The 16,401-nt window shown below is 41.5% G+C and overlaps 1 protein-coding gene across 1 annotated transcript in view; it reads left to right on the forward strand.

Annotated features, from left to right (window-relative positions):
- The first annotated feature begins 372 nt into the window (after window positions 1-372).
- The window catches only part of AGBL4 (AGBL carboxypeptidase 4), a 1,390,068-nt gene continuing 1,374,039 nt past the window's right edge, over window positions 373-16,401 (forward strand). Inside the window, exon 1 of the mRNA XM_073357770.1 lies at window positions 373-626. Coding sequence (XP_073213871.1) covers window positions 596-626 — 31 coding nt within the window. The 5' untranslated portion in view covers window positions 373-595. The remainder of the gene's footprint in view (window positions 627-16,401) is intronic.

Genomic DNA, 16,401 nt, shown 5'->3' on the forward strand with positions numbered 1-16,401 from the left:
ACCCCTCCTGCCCTAGAGCCGCATCACCGCAATTGCTGCATGGCCAGTTTTTCACCTGCTGCACCGGGGTACAGGTGGGTGCCTGGGCAAACACCCACCAGATGCTCTCCCCGCCCTGGGGCTGCAGCATTGTAATTGCCAGACTCACCTGCTGGGGGCGCATGGGAGGCAAATGCAAACACACTAAATAACCCGCCCCCCCCCCGCTCTTCTGGGGCTGTAGCACTGTAATTGTCAGACCCATCTGTGCGGGGCGCGCGCGCGCGCACACACACACACACACACGTGTGCAATGAGAGCCCGCGAGGCTGCATCTCTGTGACCTAGTGAGACTCAGCGGCTGAGCCTGGCCGGGGGCTGCCAACACCGGCCCAGCGCCCCTGCCGTTAGCCGCCGGCCCCTCACCCGCGGGCCCAGCGTGCGCGCGAGCTCCCGCCCTTGCCTCCTGCTCAGACCCAGCCGCCGGGACGTTGCTGACCCCGTGGCCAGGGAGGGGGGAGGAGTGAGGGACTCCCCTGGCTGTGACGTGTGTTGCTATGGTGACGCCCGAGCAGCGTCTCACTCAGTGTGGAGCGGCCGGGGGACGACAACAAACATGGCGGAGCGGAGCAAGACGGCGGAGCCGGGTCAGTGCCAGCCGCAGTCTCGGGGGGGAAGGAGAGAGGCAGAGACTCCTTACATGGGGTTAAGGGAGCGGGGCCTTTGCGTGGGGGGGGGGGGGGGGAAGAGGGGAGACGTCTCTTCAGGTAGGGGTCAGGGGAGGGTGCCCCTCTCTCGGGGTGCGGGAAGGACCCCTCTTGACTTCGGGATGGGGGGCCCTTTGCCCAGGGAATGGGAGAGGCCCCGTTCAGAGGGGGAAGCACCTTTGCACAGGCAATGCAGGGGGTGGGCCCCTTCACACAGGGGGTTCTGGGGAAAGGCCTCTTCACCCAGGGCATACAGGGGGGAGGCCACTTCATACAGGGGTTTTGGGGAAAGGCCCCGTCACACAGGAAATGCAGGGGGAGACCCCTTAACACAGAGGGTTTGGGGGAGAGGCTCCTTCCCACATGGGGATGGAGGGAAAAGCACCTTCACGCAGGGAATGTGGGGGGGAGACCCCTTCACATAGGAGAGTGCGGGGTGGGGGAGATTCCTCCCCCATTGCCCATGCAAAGGGGTGACCCTTCTCTCGAGGGGGGACTAAAAGTCCCCTTCCCATAGGTGATGAGGGTAGATGGAGCATCTTCCTTTCACAGGTGACAAGGTGGTAGTGAGGAGAGTCCCCTTCACGCAGCATCGATGTGCATATGTATGGGAGGAGGTTTCTCCTTTATGGAGGCGGTGGTGCGGAGAACCTCACTCAGAAAGCAAATGAGAGAGAGTATTTCCTTCAACCAGGGGACAAGGTGGTGGTGGAATAGTGTGCTTTCTACAGAAGGTAGGGGGAGCATCCCCTTCACACAGGGGACAATGATCTACTTGATCCAACATTTGTTGGTTTCTTAATAAATTATATTTTTAATGGAGACATGGGACTGGGATTTAAAACCATATCACATGCTGGAGACTTGGGGTTGTTCAGCAGTTGACCCCTTTCCCAATGCCATTAAGACCAAAGTGCCTTGAGTTTGCTGAGTTACAGTATACTGAACACTTTATACTGATGTAACACCGGTTACTTGGTGTGAAGGTCTTTTGGACAAGATCCTAAACAACTGGATTCTGTTCACTCTGCATGGATGCTAATGATTCCACCGTTATGCTTATTGAATGAACAGAGATCTGTGGATGAAACTGAGGTCCTGTCTTTCCTCATGGACATTAAAGATCCCATGCAGTTTTTGTTTCTAGGTGTAGGGGTCTTTCAAGTGTTATGAGATAGGACTGCTGCCCTTTCCACTGTGTGTGAAAATAAAAGCCTCCGAGACACTTTATGGAGAGTAAGGGCATTAACCTTGTTGAGGATAAAACCAGGGTAATATCACTCTTTGCAGATACTAAACATCCTATGGCACTTCTCATAAATTTCCCTGATGCCTTTGGCCAAAATTTCCCTTATCCCACAGCACTGTGTTGCATATTGTGCATCTGCTACCCATTTCCACCTTAGAAGTGGCTGCATTTTTAGCAGAGCTGAATATAGGTAGGGAAGTGATTTTGGTCCCTTTGTTATGAAAAGTGGAATATGTGTAAAATGTTGATTTGCTCTGAAAGCCAGTGTTATGTAGTGCCTCATTTATACTTTACTTTGCCCTTGCAGCATATTGCTTTTCTTCCTCACATCTGAAAGCACAAATTGAGCCTCACACCCTTTTTGTGAAGTAACTATTGTTATCCTCATTTTACAGATTTGGAAACTGAGGCAAAGGGCTCTTAAGCCCCTTTTCCAAGGATCTCAGGAACATACAAATTGCCATTCATGACAATCATGACATTGGGCCAGCTAATTCATTATGCTGTCTTTTACAGTAGCCAGTATCCGATGCTTCAGAGAAAAGTGACAAAAGCACCACAGTGGACAGTTATGGAACAACCTTTCTTAAAGGCAAATTTCTTCCTAAATCCTATCATTTAGTGGTTGGCTTATGCCCTAAAGCATGAGAGTTTATACCTATTTTAAAAATATATCCTAACTAATATAAATGTGAATCTTCTCATTTGGCTAGATAAGTATCTAGTCCTTTTTTGGATCCTGCTAAGCTCTTGGCCTCAATGATATCTTGTGTCAAGCAGTTCTACAGATTAGTCACACAGACAAAAGTATTTCCTTTTATTAGTTTTAAATTTTTGCCTTTTAATTTCATTAGGTATCCTCTTGTTCTTTTATTATGAGATAAGTCAGTTTATTTTTTTATACCATTGTTATTTTTTATATCTATATCATGTTCCCTCATATTAATCTCTCTAAGTGAAATTGTCTCAATAGTTTCATTCACTATTGACACAGAAATCTTTTCATGTCTCTAATAATTTTTGTTGCAGATTTCTGAACCCCTTTTATATTTCTTCCTTTTTCTGAGATGTGACCATAACTGAACATAGTATTTCAGAAGAGAGTGTCCCATCCCATCAATTTATATTATGATGTTATATTCAATATTATTTCTTATCCCATTTTTTACATATCCTAAGACTTTGTTTGCTTTCTTAACCACAGTTGCACGTTGAGCAGAGGTTTTCACTTAGGTGTGCACAGTGACACTCAGCTCTTTTTCCTGAGTAGTTAAAGTTAATTTACAACATGGTAAACACTCATTCTTGCCTTACATTTGTGGACATTGAATTTAATCTGCTATCACCCTGCCTAGTCTCCCAGCTTTGTTAGGTCCTCTTGAAGTCCTTCAGTCTTCTCTAATCTTAACTAACTGAAATAATTTCATGTCATCTGCAGATTTTGCCACATCACTGTCTACCTCTTTTTTTAGATCATTAGCAAAGTAAAAAGCACTACCAAAGTTCTATTACAGGACCTTGAGGAATCCCAGTGCTAAACTTTACCATGTTGAAAATTGACCATTTATTCCTCTTCTTAGTTTTCTCTCTCTTAGCTTTTTTCTAAATCTTGACAAAACTAACACAGAAATGCTTAGTTTCCTTAACAGCCTCTTCTGGAGGACTTTATCAATGTTTTTTTGAAAGTCCAAATAAGTTATATCAACCAGCAGAATCTGGAATAGAATCTTGTATACTAATGAAGTGAACTGCTCAAATAAATTTGTTAGCCTCTAAGGTGCCACAAGTACCTTTTCTTTTTGCGAATACAGACTAACACGGCTGCTACTCTGAAAACTAAAATTACTGCATCTCCTGTTTAGACATTTTTCAGTCCGTTAAACATTGATAACAAGGGGTACAATTTTCAGTATTGCCAATGTCCAATTTTCAATAGTAATTTACTCTACCTAGGCCAGATTTTCAAAGCTATTTAGGCATCCAAAGAGCCTCTTGGGATTTTAAAAAGCACCTAAGCATGTTAGGCACCTAACTGCTTTGATTTCAACAGGAGTTAGGTTCCTAACGTGCTCGGTCACTTAAGATAAAATTTTCAAAAGTGCCTAAGTCCAAATACGTCAGGTTTTGAAAATGTCCTTCATTTCTTTCCTTCGCCTTTAAGATTATTAAGGTGTTTCATTCAATTCCTTCTAGTAATGTATTGGTGGGGAGAGCTAGGGATTTCACCCCTGTCCTGTTTCATAGCTTTGAATATTCAATATGTTCCACTCCTAGAGAACGCTCTTTTCCTTTTCATCTACTTTGTATTACCTTTTTTACGTATAGACCTTCATGTGGCTTTCCACTGATAGCAGTTCTCAGAATTTCACAAATAAGTCATTGCTATTTCCTCCTTACATGTCAAGGTTCCTCCCCCACTCTGAACTCTAGGGTACAGATGTGGGGACCTGCATGAAAAACCTCCTAAGCTTATCTTTACCAGCTTAGGTCAAAACTTCCCCAAGGTACAAAATATTCCACCCGTTGTCCTTGGACTGGCCGCTACCACCACCAAACTAATACTGGTTACTGGGGAAGAGCTGTTTGGACGCGTCCTTCCCCCCAAATACTTCCCAAAACCTTGCACCCCACTTCCTGGACAAGGTTTGGTAAAAAGCCTCACCAATTTGCCTAGGTGACTACAGACCCAGACCCTTGGATCTTAAGAACAATGAACAATCCTCCCAACACTTGCACCCCCCCTTTCCTGGGAAATGTTGGATAAAAAGCCTCACCAATTTGCATAGGTGACCACAGACCCAAACCCTTGGATCTGAGAACAATGAAAAAGCATTCAGTTTTTTTACAAGAAGACTTTTAATAAAAAATAGAAGTAAATAGAAATAAAGAAACCCCCCCTGTAAAATCAGGATGGTAGATATCTTACAGGGTAATTAGATTCAAAAACATAGAGAACCCCTCTAGGCAAAACCTTAAGTTACAAAAAAGATGCACAGACAGAAATAGTTATTCTATTCAGCACAATTCTTTTCTCAGCCATTTAAAGAAATCATAATCTAACACATACCTAGCTAGATTACTTACTAAAAGTTCTAAGACTCCATTCCTGGTCTATCCCCGGCAGAAAACCAGCATATAGACAGACACACAGACCCTTTGTTTCTCTCCCTCCTCCCAGCTTTTGAAAGTATCTTGTCTCCTCATTGGTCATTTTGGTCAGGTGCCAGCGAGGTTACCTTTAGCTTCTTAACCCTTTACAGGTGAGAGGAGCTTTCCCCTGGCCAGGAGGGATTTCCAAGGGGTTTACCCTTCCCTTTATATTTATGACATTACACAAATGTGATTTTTTTCTAGGTGATTTTTAAGGAAAAGTCAAAGTTTAAATTACTCCTACATCTTACAGGGTTCTAAATTAACTGTCCCTACTCAAGAAAGACAGCACAATAGAGACCTCTGATCAATGTGCAGCTACAGTCAAAGAAAGCTAACAAAGTGTAGATTGCCTAAGGAATGGGAGGCTGAATAAGACACAGAATACTACAATGTATTTATGTATATCAGTGTTCAGCTTCATCTGGAATAGTGCGTACAGTCTGGTCATCCCATCTCAGAAATGGATATTGGAGAACTAACAAGGATTCAGAGAAGAGGGACAAGAATGAACAAGGCAAAGGAAAAGCTCTCATATGAAGAGAGAGTGAAAAGACTGGGACTGTTTATTTTAGCAAGGAGACAAATTAAGATTTGATAAAAGTATATAAAATAATTAAGGGTGTAAACAAGGTAGTTGGAGAACTTCTGTTCTCCCTGTCTCATAATACAAATGGATGTTCAATAAAATTAAATGTGGGAAATTCAAAATAGATAAAAAGAAATACTTTTTCACACAAGTAATTAAACTGTGGAACTCATTGCCACATAAAGTTGTGGAGGCCAAGAACTTAACATGATTCAAAAGAGGACTGGATATTGATATGAATATCAAGAATATCCAGAGTTATAATTAATTATAACAAAAAACTTAACAGATATTAAACATCATTGGTCAAGTCTTAAACCAATCTTTACCTATTAAAGATCAGATTGAGACCTACTGTGCGGGGCAGATTATCACACATCTGCCTACTGTGGTTTATTCATCTTCCTTTGAAGCCTCTGGTATTGGCCTCTGTCAAAGATAAAATTGTGGACTAGGTGGACATCTGGTCTGATTCTGTGTAGCAATTCCTATGTTCTTATGTTTGATTAAAGTGTGTCTGTAGTCTGAAAAGTGATTGTAAAAATGGCATCTCAATAGATCTGTTTCTTGTGTATTTTCAGACTAATGTACTGATTTTAGCAACAAAATTTAGATTTTATTGCTTTGAACTTTTGTGAATCCTGCAGACCAAAACAGAGCTCTGGGAGAGGAAGGTAGATTCTATTCTTTGTTGTATTTCATCAACAGAATTGTGACTAAATTTCATTCAGTTAGACCTGTGCAATCCCAACTGAAGGTTGTAAAGTTCCATGGTGTTATCAAAAACATAATTTGAAGACAGTGGGGTTGAAAAGGTGAAATTGTAGTCATAATTTGGTTTGCAGCATCTTTATTATAGTATTGGTGATAATCCATGAGAAGGAAGAAATTCAGCTCGACTCTCATAGCCTAAATGGAGTTTGCAGGCCTGATAGAAAATAAACCAACAATGCATCTTTTAATGTGCAAATTGAGCACATTTGTTGTGGAAATTATTGAGAGACAACAAATACTGAACTACATTATGACCTTTTTTCTAGTCTACTTTCATAGCGGAGCCACACTTAAAGGACGTGGAAAGTATGTTATTACCTGCAGTTTTCCTTTATACAACAAAACAGAAGAAAACTATTTTTTTAACATCACATGCAACTGTTTACATTTGTAAGCTTATTTGCAACATCACATATGTGACCCTCTGACTTTCCTATATTTATTGCCTAAAACATAAAATTGACTTGAAATTCTCCCTTTCTTTGCTCTCATATCAATACCCCTGATTGTTTCTCCCAATTGTAAATTAGCAGCTGAAGGAGTGGGGAAAAAGTGGTGATACTTTTCCACTGATAGGTTTCAGAGTAACAGCCGTGTTAGTCTGTATTCGCAAAAAGAAAAGGAGTACTTGTGGCACCTTAGAGACTAACCAATTTATTTGAGCATAAGCTTTTGTGGGCTACAGCTCACTTCATCGGATGCATCCGATGAAGTGAGCTGTAGCCCACGAAAGCTTATGCTCAAATAAATTGGTTAGTCTCTAAGGTGCCACAAGTACTCCTTTTCTTTTTCCACTGATGTGGCAAATCCTTCTCTTCATCCCTTTTTCATTCCCTTTTTCATCTTTCTTTCTCTTTCATTTCTGTTATCTATTAACATTACTTTCTCTTTCAGCTGTTTTCTCTTTAATTTCCCTTTTATATGTGTCTCCCCCATTCCTTTTTCTGTTAGTGCTTATCCCTTTTTTGGCCACACCCTTTGTGGAGAGCTTTGCAGAAGTATTTGACTAGGGTTATTCACTTTCCTTTTGCATCAAGCTGCTATAGTTTCTCTAGGACTAATTTCTGCTTGCAGCTGGCTCTGAGCTTCATGTACTGAGTCCTAGTCAGTTTCCCTCTGCAAGTTCTTAGTGCCAATTTTTATAAAGTATTCACAAATATTGCATGCTTCCATATTTGGGTGCCAGCCATGAGACCTACAAGTCTCAAGCAGGGGAATCTCAAATCTCAAGCAGGGGAATCTCAAATCTCAACCAAATTTAGAGGCAGTTTAGTTAATCTTCACATATGGAGTCTACTGCAAAATGAAAGTGATTAGGACTAGTTAGTTTCCTTTCAGAGCTACTCAGTTTGACTTCCTGCTTTTCTGCTAAGCTCACTTTGAGGTCTAATACCTTTTTAAAGGACAATGGATAGAAGAAGATGCCCAACTTGGTTGAACGTTCTTTCACACTGAGGTTCAAGTTATCTCTCCAATTCTGTAGCAAAGAGACAACCTTACTAACATATCTAGAAAATATTTAGGGATAGGTGGGTCAGACCACCAAATCCCTTTAATTAAACCACATACAGATGCGGTTTTGAACCACTAACCTATCTTCTATTGGCATGTGGCATGCAGAAATACCTGAATGATCATCCTACTTTTCTGGTAAACAAAATAAAAATTCAGTGAATGAATTTGTAGAAATGGAATTAAAGCTGCACTAGTTACTCCATTCTTCCCAGGTTGTCCTCTTTCTTTCAGGAAGCTGTATTTTCCTCAGAAGGCTTATGGCTTTTTCCAAAGACCTGTGAGAGAGTAACTAGCTTGATCAAAGTATGCACGTTATCCTCCTAATCTTTTAAGAGTCTTTTGTCTGGAACAGTTGTATCTGAATCAGTATTGCTACTTCTAATATGTATTTGTTCCATATTTGTTAGTCATTTGGGGGTTATTAATATTGTGGCCTGCTGATGTTACATTTGGGCCACTGTCCTTTTAATCATAGTAAAAGGAAGGAAGTCAGGTACTCCCATGGCTGGAGAGAAAAAAATTACAGCTGAACCTTTTGGTCCAGCTTCCAACAATAAACGTTCTCCATTGAATGTGTGTATTTTCTTGACTACTTTATTGCAGTTTCAATTGTGTATATATAATATTCTTTATTTCCTGTCCTATACTGGTGTGTTGCACTACACTATGTCTCCTGTCTCCCTCTGCTTCTGTCCTCCTTCCCTCCAGCTCTTGTCCCTCTTTCTGTCCTTCATCACCTCTCAGAGCTCCTGCCCTTCCCCTGTTTGCACCCCCCTCCTTAATCCTGGTATTTGCTAACTTTGGAGTACTTGACTTTGCAACCTTAACATTCTTTTACCACAGTTTTTTTTTTAAATATAATTTTATTGTTTATATCACAGTAGAGTCTAGAGACCTCCATCAGAATTCAAGCTTTATTGTGCTTGTTGCTGTAGAAACACATAAAAAGATACATATTCCCCTCTTACAGTTGAGGGCACTGATCCTGCAAACATTTATGAAAATGCCTAACTTTAAGCATGACAAGGTGGCTAATATTTTATTAGACCAATTTCTGAGTGTGAGAGAGACAAGCTTTTGAGCTTACACAGAGCTCTTCTTCAGGTCTGGGAAACGTACTCAGTGTCACAGCTAAATACAAAGTGGAACAGATTGTTTAGCATAAGTAGTTAACACATATTTCAAGAGACTATTCAAGGTGAAGTGACCCATGAACACCCCTCCAGTCATAGGGCCATCATGAACAGGTTACCCATATATCCCACAAGAATTTGCTTCAGTACAGAAATAATACCCCCTCTGACCACATACCCTTATTTGTTATCTACCACCCGACAGTAGAACCCAGATGGGATATCATTAAACAATTACAGCCCATGCTTGATGGGGACTACGACCTGAAGGAAATCTTTCCTGAACCCCTCTTTATGATGCAATCCCACCAGTCAAGTCAGTGCTTGTTTCTTGTGCCCAGAGCTGGCACGCCACCATCTGTAGCTGCTCCGTAAATGCTGCCAACAACTTTGAATTGTTTCTTTCTGTGGCCCACAGCAGTCCCACTTCCAAGGAATCGTCATGTTCTCTGCAGCTCCTCTGGCAGCTCTGCATATATGGCAGGATCAGGCGCTGATGCTTGCAACGCTGATCACAGTAGTGCACAGCTGTGCAGGATTCATGCTTCTGATACAGATGGTAGACACCAAAGAGGAACATGTAGGTTTGTGGGAATTTTTTAAAATGGGCACGAAACATTATGGGATGCAGATGAAATTATGGGATGGAGAACACTGCATTATGGGACATTGAAATTGTATTCCTAGTCATCCCTGCACAGCTTGTTTGCCCCCATGAGGCACTGCAAAACCTTTCCAAAACACCCTGTGCTAGATGATGGCGAGTTGCACAGTGGGAGAGCTACCCACAGTGCACTGCTTTCTCTATTAATGCAAGCGCCGCCGACACAAAGAGAGTAATATGGACATGCAAAAGCAATTTAATTACTGTGCTGGTTGTATGCTAATGTAACTTAGGTTGTTATGCAGGGAACTGGACTAGAAGACCTCTTGAGTTCCCTTCCAATTCTACACTTCTGTAATTCTGTGACATAATTCTGTAGTGTAGTACTGGCCCCAGATCTGAAGAAGAGCTCTATGTAAGCTTGAAAGCTTGTCTCTGTCACCAACAGAAGCTGGTCCAATAAAAGATATTATCTCACCTACCTTGTCTCTAATATCCTGGGACCAACATGGCTATAACAACACTGCTTATAACTTGAAGTATGTGAGTAGTCCCATTAAGTTCAATGGGAATACTCACATGAGTAAAGTTACTCATATGCATATGTATTTGCATGATTGGACCCTATTCAAAAACAAGTGATATCTAAATGTGAAAGGAGAGAGATACCATCAAATACATTTTTATATACACAAACTATGTGTATTTTAATTTTTTCATTAATTTTTAACAAAATATTATTCTAAATCAAATATGTATCAACTGTCCCTATCTGCTCCTTCACCCTGGCATCATAAATTGGCTAATTTCTTTTAGATATTGTGGCAGATTTTGAGAAGGGATTTGAAGGAGGAGGTCTTACTTATTAAATGTGGTCTAACATTTATTATAAATTAAATAGTTTAACTATAATTATATAGTCCATATATTTTTATTTGCAATAACCAATAACATAAAATTACCATCTTATGAAATTAAATTTTAAATCTATATTTGAGATTCCTAACGTTACCATTTTTACTTGCAGTCAGTAATAGTGGTTTACAGTCACTTGAACTGTAGATCTCTCAGTACTTTTCCTCTGTGCACCTCTTCATTGATGTTCGTTTGATTTGTTTTCTGTATACTAATAACATTTCACTTGCATCTCAGACCCCTGTAAATACTATAACTTCAACTTGGCCACTTGCTTAGTTAAGATATTGCTGAATCTGTTTCCTGTTAGTAAGAAGTATTTTCTATACTTCAACCTGTTATTGCAGTGTTAATGCAAAAGTGTTAATAATATATACTAAAGCACTTTGATAAGATTTTATTTTCTTGGAACATAGAAAAATCTCAAACAGTTGTTTGTTGTTTAGCTCTTCTGTTCTGCAATCCTTTGAGATATTTGTGGGTAAAAATGAAAAAAAATCCGTCTTATGATATGGAGCAATATGCACTTTATTTAAATAATAAAGAGTGATGTCAGCTATATACATGTAAACTGGTCAAGTATCAAAGGGGGACAATGCATAGAGAAGCAATTTCTTTACACCTTCTAATTATTGCTTTGTCGAACAGGCAATTGTAGAGAACAGAAGTAGAGAAGCTATTCTCAGCTTAGTCTTAAGTAACTCACAGGAATGCTTCAAGAAGTAGCTAAAATTGAACCAGTAATTAATACTGTAATTAATTTCAACCTCCTTGCTAAACTTCAGAAATGATATTTTTTAAACGAAGAAACTAGTCAAAAAGACTCCAAACTCAAAAGTGAGAAAATTAACATTTTCAGACACAGCATGAAGTTTAGTTAAGCACACAGTAATTGAATCTTGGAAGGCATGCATGCCCCTAAACAAAAATGAAGTAGGAAGGCAAGGAAAATATAAATATAAAAACCACAGTATGGTTAAATGGTAAGGTTCAAGAAACAAAATAGAAAATCGAAATCTTGACCATGTGGCTATAGAAAGGGGCAGGTAACATCCAAGACGGGAATTTGAAGAGCAAGTAGCCACTGACATTCAGAGAATCATTTGAGTACATCAGAAACAGGAAAGCAACAAGAGAATGAGTGGGTCCACCAGACTACCTGGGATATAAGATGGCTAAGAACATTAAAGACACTATGCATGATTTCTTTGCATCAGTCGTCACCACAAGGGATGCTGGGAAAATACCTAATGCAGACCTACTTTTTTCAGGTAATAAAGTGGAGGAATTGCCACTCCAGGCTGTTAGGGAAACTACATAGTCATAGCCAGTGGGGAAAAATTGGGTCAGTTGCTGGTGGAGATTGTCAGTGCTGCTATTAGGTAAGACATAGGATGCCAGTGGCTTTTAAGAAAGCTGCTATGCATGCAGCTGTTGCTTAAGAAACCAACACTTGACACTGTTAGTTTGACTAACTATTATGCAATATCTAATCTTCCATTTGTATATCACATAGAGAAGACTATGGCAAAAAATCATGCACAGTACTTAAAAGTTTTAGATCTCCTTGATTATTGTCAAGTTGGGTACTGTCTTGTGTGTGGTATAGAACCAACACTGGTTACTCTGGCAAATGATCTATCTATTTAGTTGGTTACATGACTCATTACAGAGAGCACCACATAGTCACTAATGGACTTTAATCTCACAATACCATGTGAGGTAGGTAGTGATTACTCTCATTTTCCAGATGAGGAATTGAGGCACAGAGTAGATTTAAGTAATTTGCCCAAGACACATAGGAAGCCTGTGACTGAGCCAGAAATCAAACCAAAGTGTCTTGATTCCCATTCCACCAGACTATTCATCCTATCTACTGATTTCCTCTTGGAAACAGACAATGGATAAAAATCAGGTGTCCATGCTGATACTCTATGATCTATTAGCTGCTTTTAGTTCCATAGATTTGTTGTTGACTTAGCTGAAAACCCTAGTAGGAGTACACTGATTGCCCTTCAGAAGGTCCCAGAAAGTAGTTTAAGGAGGTTTGCTTTTCTGTCCCAAGGTTGTCTTAGGTGTGCTCTGCAGCATTCCACTTGTCCTTCTTGTTCAATGTGTATATGGAGCTATTAGGAGAGCTGGTAGCGAGGCATGGAATGTTGTATTTTCAGGATGCCGATGAGCACAGTCTTTCTATTTTTTCCCCCACTTGACTCAGCCAAGGCTGTCAAATATCTTACCCAATATTTGGTATGGATTGGGACAAGGATAGATGAGGGCCAGTAGGTTGGAAGTAAGCCTCGGCCTTTCAAGCAGGCTCAGGTAATCCTAGCTCCTTTTTGTTTTTTTCACATTCTCTTTGATGAACACTCCTTGATATGGACACCATAGCAAAATAAGGACAAATACATGCGTGAAATTAAGTGGCAGGCCGTAACTTTTATTAAATTTTTAACACAAGGGATGGGCACTACCTGTCCATCACCCATACTTTCCTATACCAGGCATTTAATTGGTTCCAGTGTGGGGGTTACAGGGTTCCTTACCATATAACCCATAACATGGGGTAGGCTTTCCTCAGCCTATCCCCCAGGACTCAGTTCTCTCTGTGTCTTATCACCCTTCTTCCCCACCCCCTGCAAGGGGCACAGCAGGTGCAGCAGAATGGGGACCTCAGCCTGTGAGGGTCACAAAGTCTGACCTTGGCCTGCAGAGGCCACAAAGTCTCATCCTATCACATGAGCCTAAGGCTCATGATTAAAATGCCAAGTCTTTTACGTCTGGGAACCGTTCATTTTATTCTCTTAACCACACTGGAAACCGTCTACAGGAGGTGCCAGGAACTAGCTTCGTTGCTTCGTCCCACCCAGCCACATTGCCTGGTATCACACAATTCCTATCCAATCCATTCCCTTACAGCCGGTAGCCATATGTCAGCCCCCTCATCTGACAAATATATGCCATCATGTCTGAAAACTTCCAGCTGATTGTAATGGGTGTCCCTATGCTGTATCACTGAATCCCCTATGTCCAGGAATATCTTGGTGACCTCTCTATTCACTTTCTTTCTAGCCTTGACAACACAGGCTGGATCTGTAGTTCTCTGCCAGACCTACTTTGTGAACCTTTCTGACCATCCTAGCCTCACCTCCGGCCATGATTATCTAATAAAGCTAATATTAAGTTAACTCTTAAGTTAACTCCTGTACAGTCCTTGAGCTCATTCTCCCCGAGGTGAATAACCAGAACGTGAGGTGGGTACGCATTGTTTGTCAACAAGTGCAGAAGTGGCATGAGCTGCTCCCAGTGCATGCCTCTTCTGCCGAACCACTGGATTCAAACCGGTTGATCCCTGATGCCCACCTGAGATCCAGCTGCTGTCCTGGCTGCCCTCTGGAGGATTCAGTGTCCTTTAGGGTGCCTGCAAATCCAGATATTGCATATTTTCCGTGTAGCTCCTGAAACCAAACAAGCACATTGGTTAGTTACGTTTTTTTTGTTCCCTGCCATCTTTTCTTTGGTGCAGACGTAAGTCTTGTAACACCTCCATTTCCAGCGCCTTATTGCCTTCACCGGCTATAGGCCAAACCCCCCTGGAGTCATTGACGTCACCGCCCTGCTCCTGAAAGAATGAGTATCCACATTTTTAAGGTCAAGACCACAGTAGCGCAAGGTTTTTCTCAGTATTCTGATGAATTGGTACCTTGTCAGGCAGCTGCCATCACCATGTATGAGCAGCAGTCCTGCCTGGAGGCCCTGGATTTTCAGCAAGGCTCTTATTGCCTTTACAGAGCACAAGCGTCCACCTGGATACCCCTTCAAAACCACACTTTCCATTGTGGTCTGTTTTCCAGTATCTTAAGTGGTACGCTGCTCCTGCAGATAGTTGTACGGCTGTTACATTTAACACATGCTGGGACCCGTCCGCAGCTGCCATAGGCACCATCTCACTCATTCTAAAAGTGCCAAAGAAGGCAACAACAAATGCTGCCTTAAATAAAATGGCCTCCTTCCTACAGTTGCAGACCCATGGCAGAGCCTGTACTAATTTTGTCAGGGTTTCCAGTGTTAGGGATAACCTGTCATCCCTCCAGCGCCTGCCTCTCATGGCCCACCCTTATAAGAGTTTCCATACTATAAAATGTACACGTGAGTCTGGGAAACCCACCAACCTACTTCAGTAGGACAGACCTGCTAGCTGGGAGAGATAGTGGAGGGAGCCCAATCACGGTGGGTCAAACATAACACACTCTTTTGCTTTTGTTACTTTTAATGAATAACTACCAACTATGGAAACTTCTCTGGTTTTACGTTTTATTTCCCGGTACAGTATGGCTGGGCATTTCTCAAGTGCCTCCTAAAATAGAGGCACACAAAATTAGTGACCACTTCTGAAAATGTGGGCTTTACTGAGTTATTGAAGGGCACACAGAAAGTCAGTCCCAGAAATGTGAATAGAAGAATCTAGGGACCACATTCATCACAATAGATTCATAGATATTAAGGTCAGAAGGGACCATTATGATCATCTAGTCTGACCTCCTGCACAATGCAGGCCACGGAATCTCACCCACCCACTCCTGCGATAAACCTCTTACCTATGTCTGAGCTACTGAAGTCCTCAAATCATGATGTAAAGACTTCAAGGAGCAGAGAATCCTCCAGCAAGTGACCCGTGCCCCATGCTACAGAAGAAGGCGAAAAACCTCCAGGGCCTCTTCCAATCTGCCCTGGAGAAAAATTCCTTCCCGACCCCAAATATGGCGATCAGCTGAACTCTGAGCATATGGGCAAGATTCACCAGCCAGATACCCAGGAAAGAATTCTCTATAGTAACTCAGATCCCACCCCATCTAACATCCCATCACAAGCCATTGGGCTTATTTACCATGAATATTTAAAGATCAATTAATTGCCAAAATCACGTTATCCCATCATACCATCTCCTCCATAAACTTATCAAGTTTAATCTTGAAGCCAGATAGGGCTTTTGCCCCCACTGCTTCCCTTGGAAAGCTATTCCAAAACTTCACTCCTCTGATGGTTAGAAACCTTCGTCTAATTTCAAGTCTAAACTTCCTGATGACCAGTTTATATCCATTAGTACTAATGTGGACACAAGAACAGAGCTTAAATAATTCCTCTCCCTCTCCGGTATTTATCCCTCTGATATATTTATAGAGAGCAATCATATCTCCCCTCAACCTTCTTTTGGTTAGGCTAAACAAGACAAGCTCTTTGAGTCTCCTTTCATAACACAGGTTTTCCATTCCTCAGATCATCCTAGTAGCCCTTCTCTGTACCTGTTCCAGTTTGAGTTCATCCTTCTTAAACATGGGAGACCAGAACTGTACACAGTATTCCAGGTGAGGTCTCACCAGTGCCTTGTATAACGGTACTAACACCTCCTTATCTCTACTAGAAATACCTCGCCTGATGCATCCCAAGACCGCATTAGCTTTTTTCACGGCCATATCACATCGCGGCTCATAGTCATCCTGTGATCAACCAATACTTCAAGGTCCTTCTCCTCCTCTGTTACTTCTAATTGATGCGTCCCCAGCTTATAACTAAAATTCTTGTTATTAATGCCTAAATGCATGACCTTACACTTCTCACTATTAAATTTCATCCTATTACTATTACTCCAGTTTACAAGGTCATCCAGATCTTCCTGTATGATATCCCAGTCTCTCTATAAATTGGCAATACCTCCCAGCTTTGTATCATCCGCAAACTTTATTAGCACACTCCCACTTTTTGTGCCGAGGTCAGTAATAAAAAGA

This window comes from Lepidochelys kempii, chromosome 8, assembly GCF_965140265.1.
Source record: "Lepidochelys kempii isolate rLepKem1 chromosome 8, rLepKem1.hap2, whole genome shotgun sequence".
NCBI classification, from domain to species: domain Eukaryota; kingdom Metazoa; phylum Chordata; order Testudines; family Cheloniidae; genus Lepidochelys; species Lepidochelys kempii.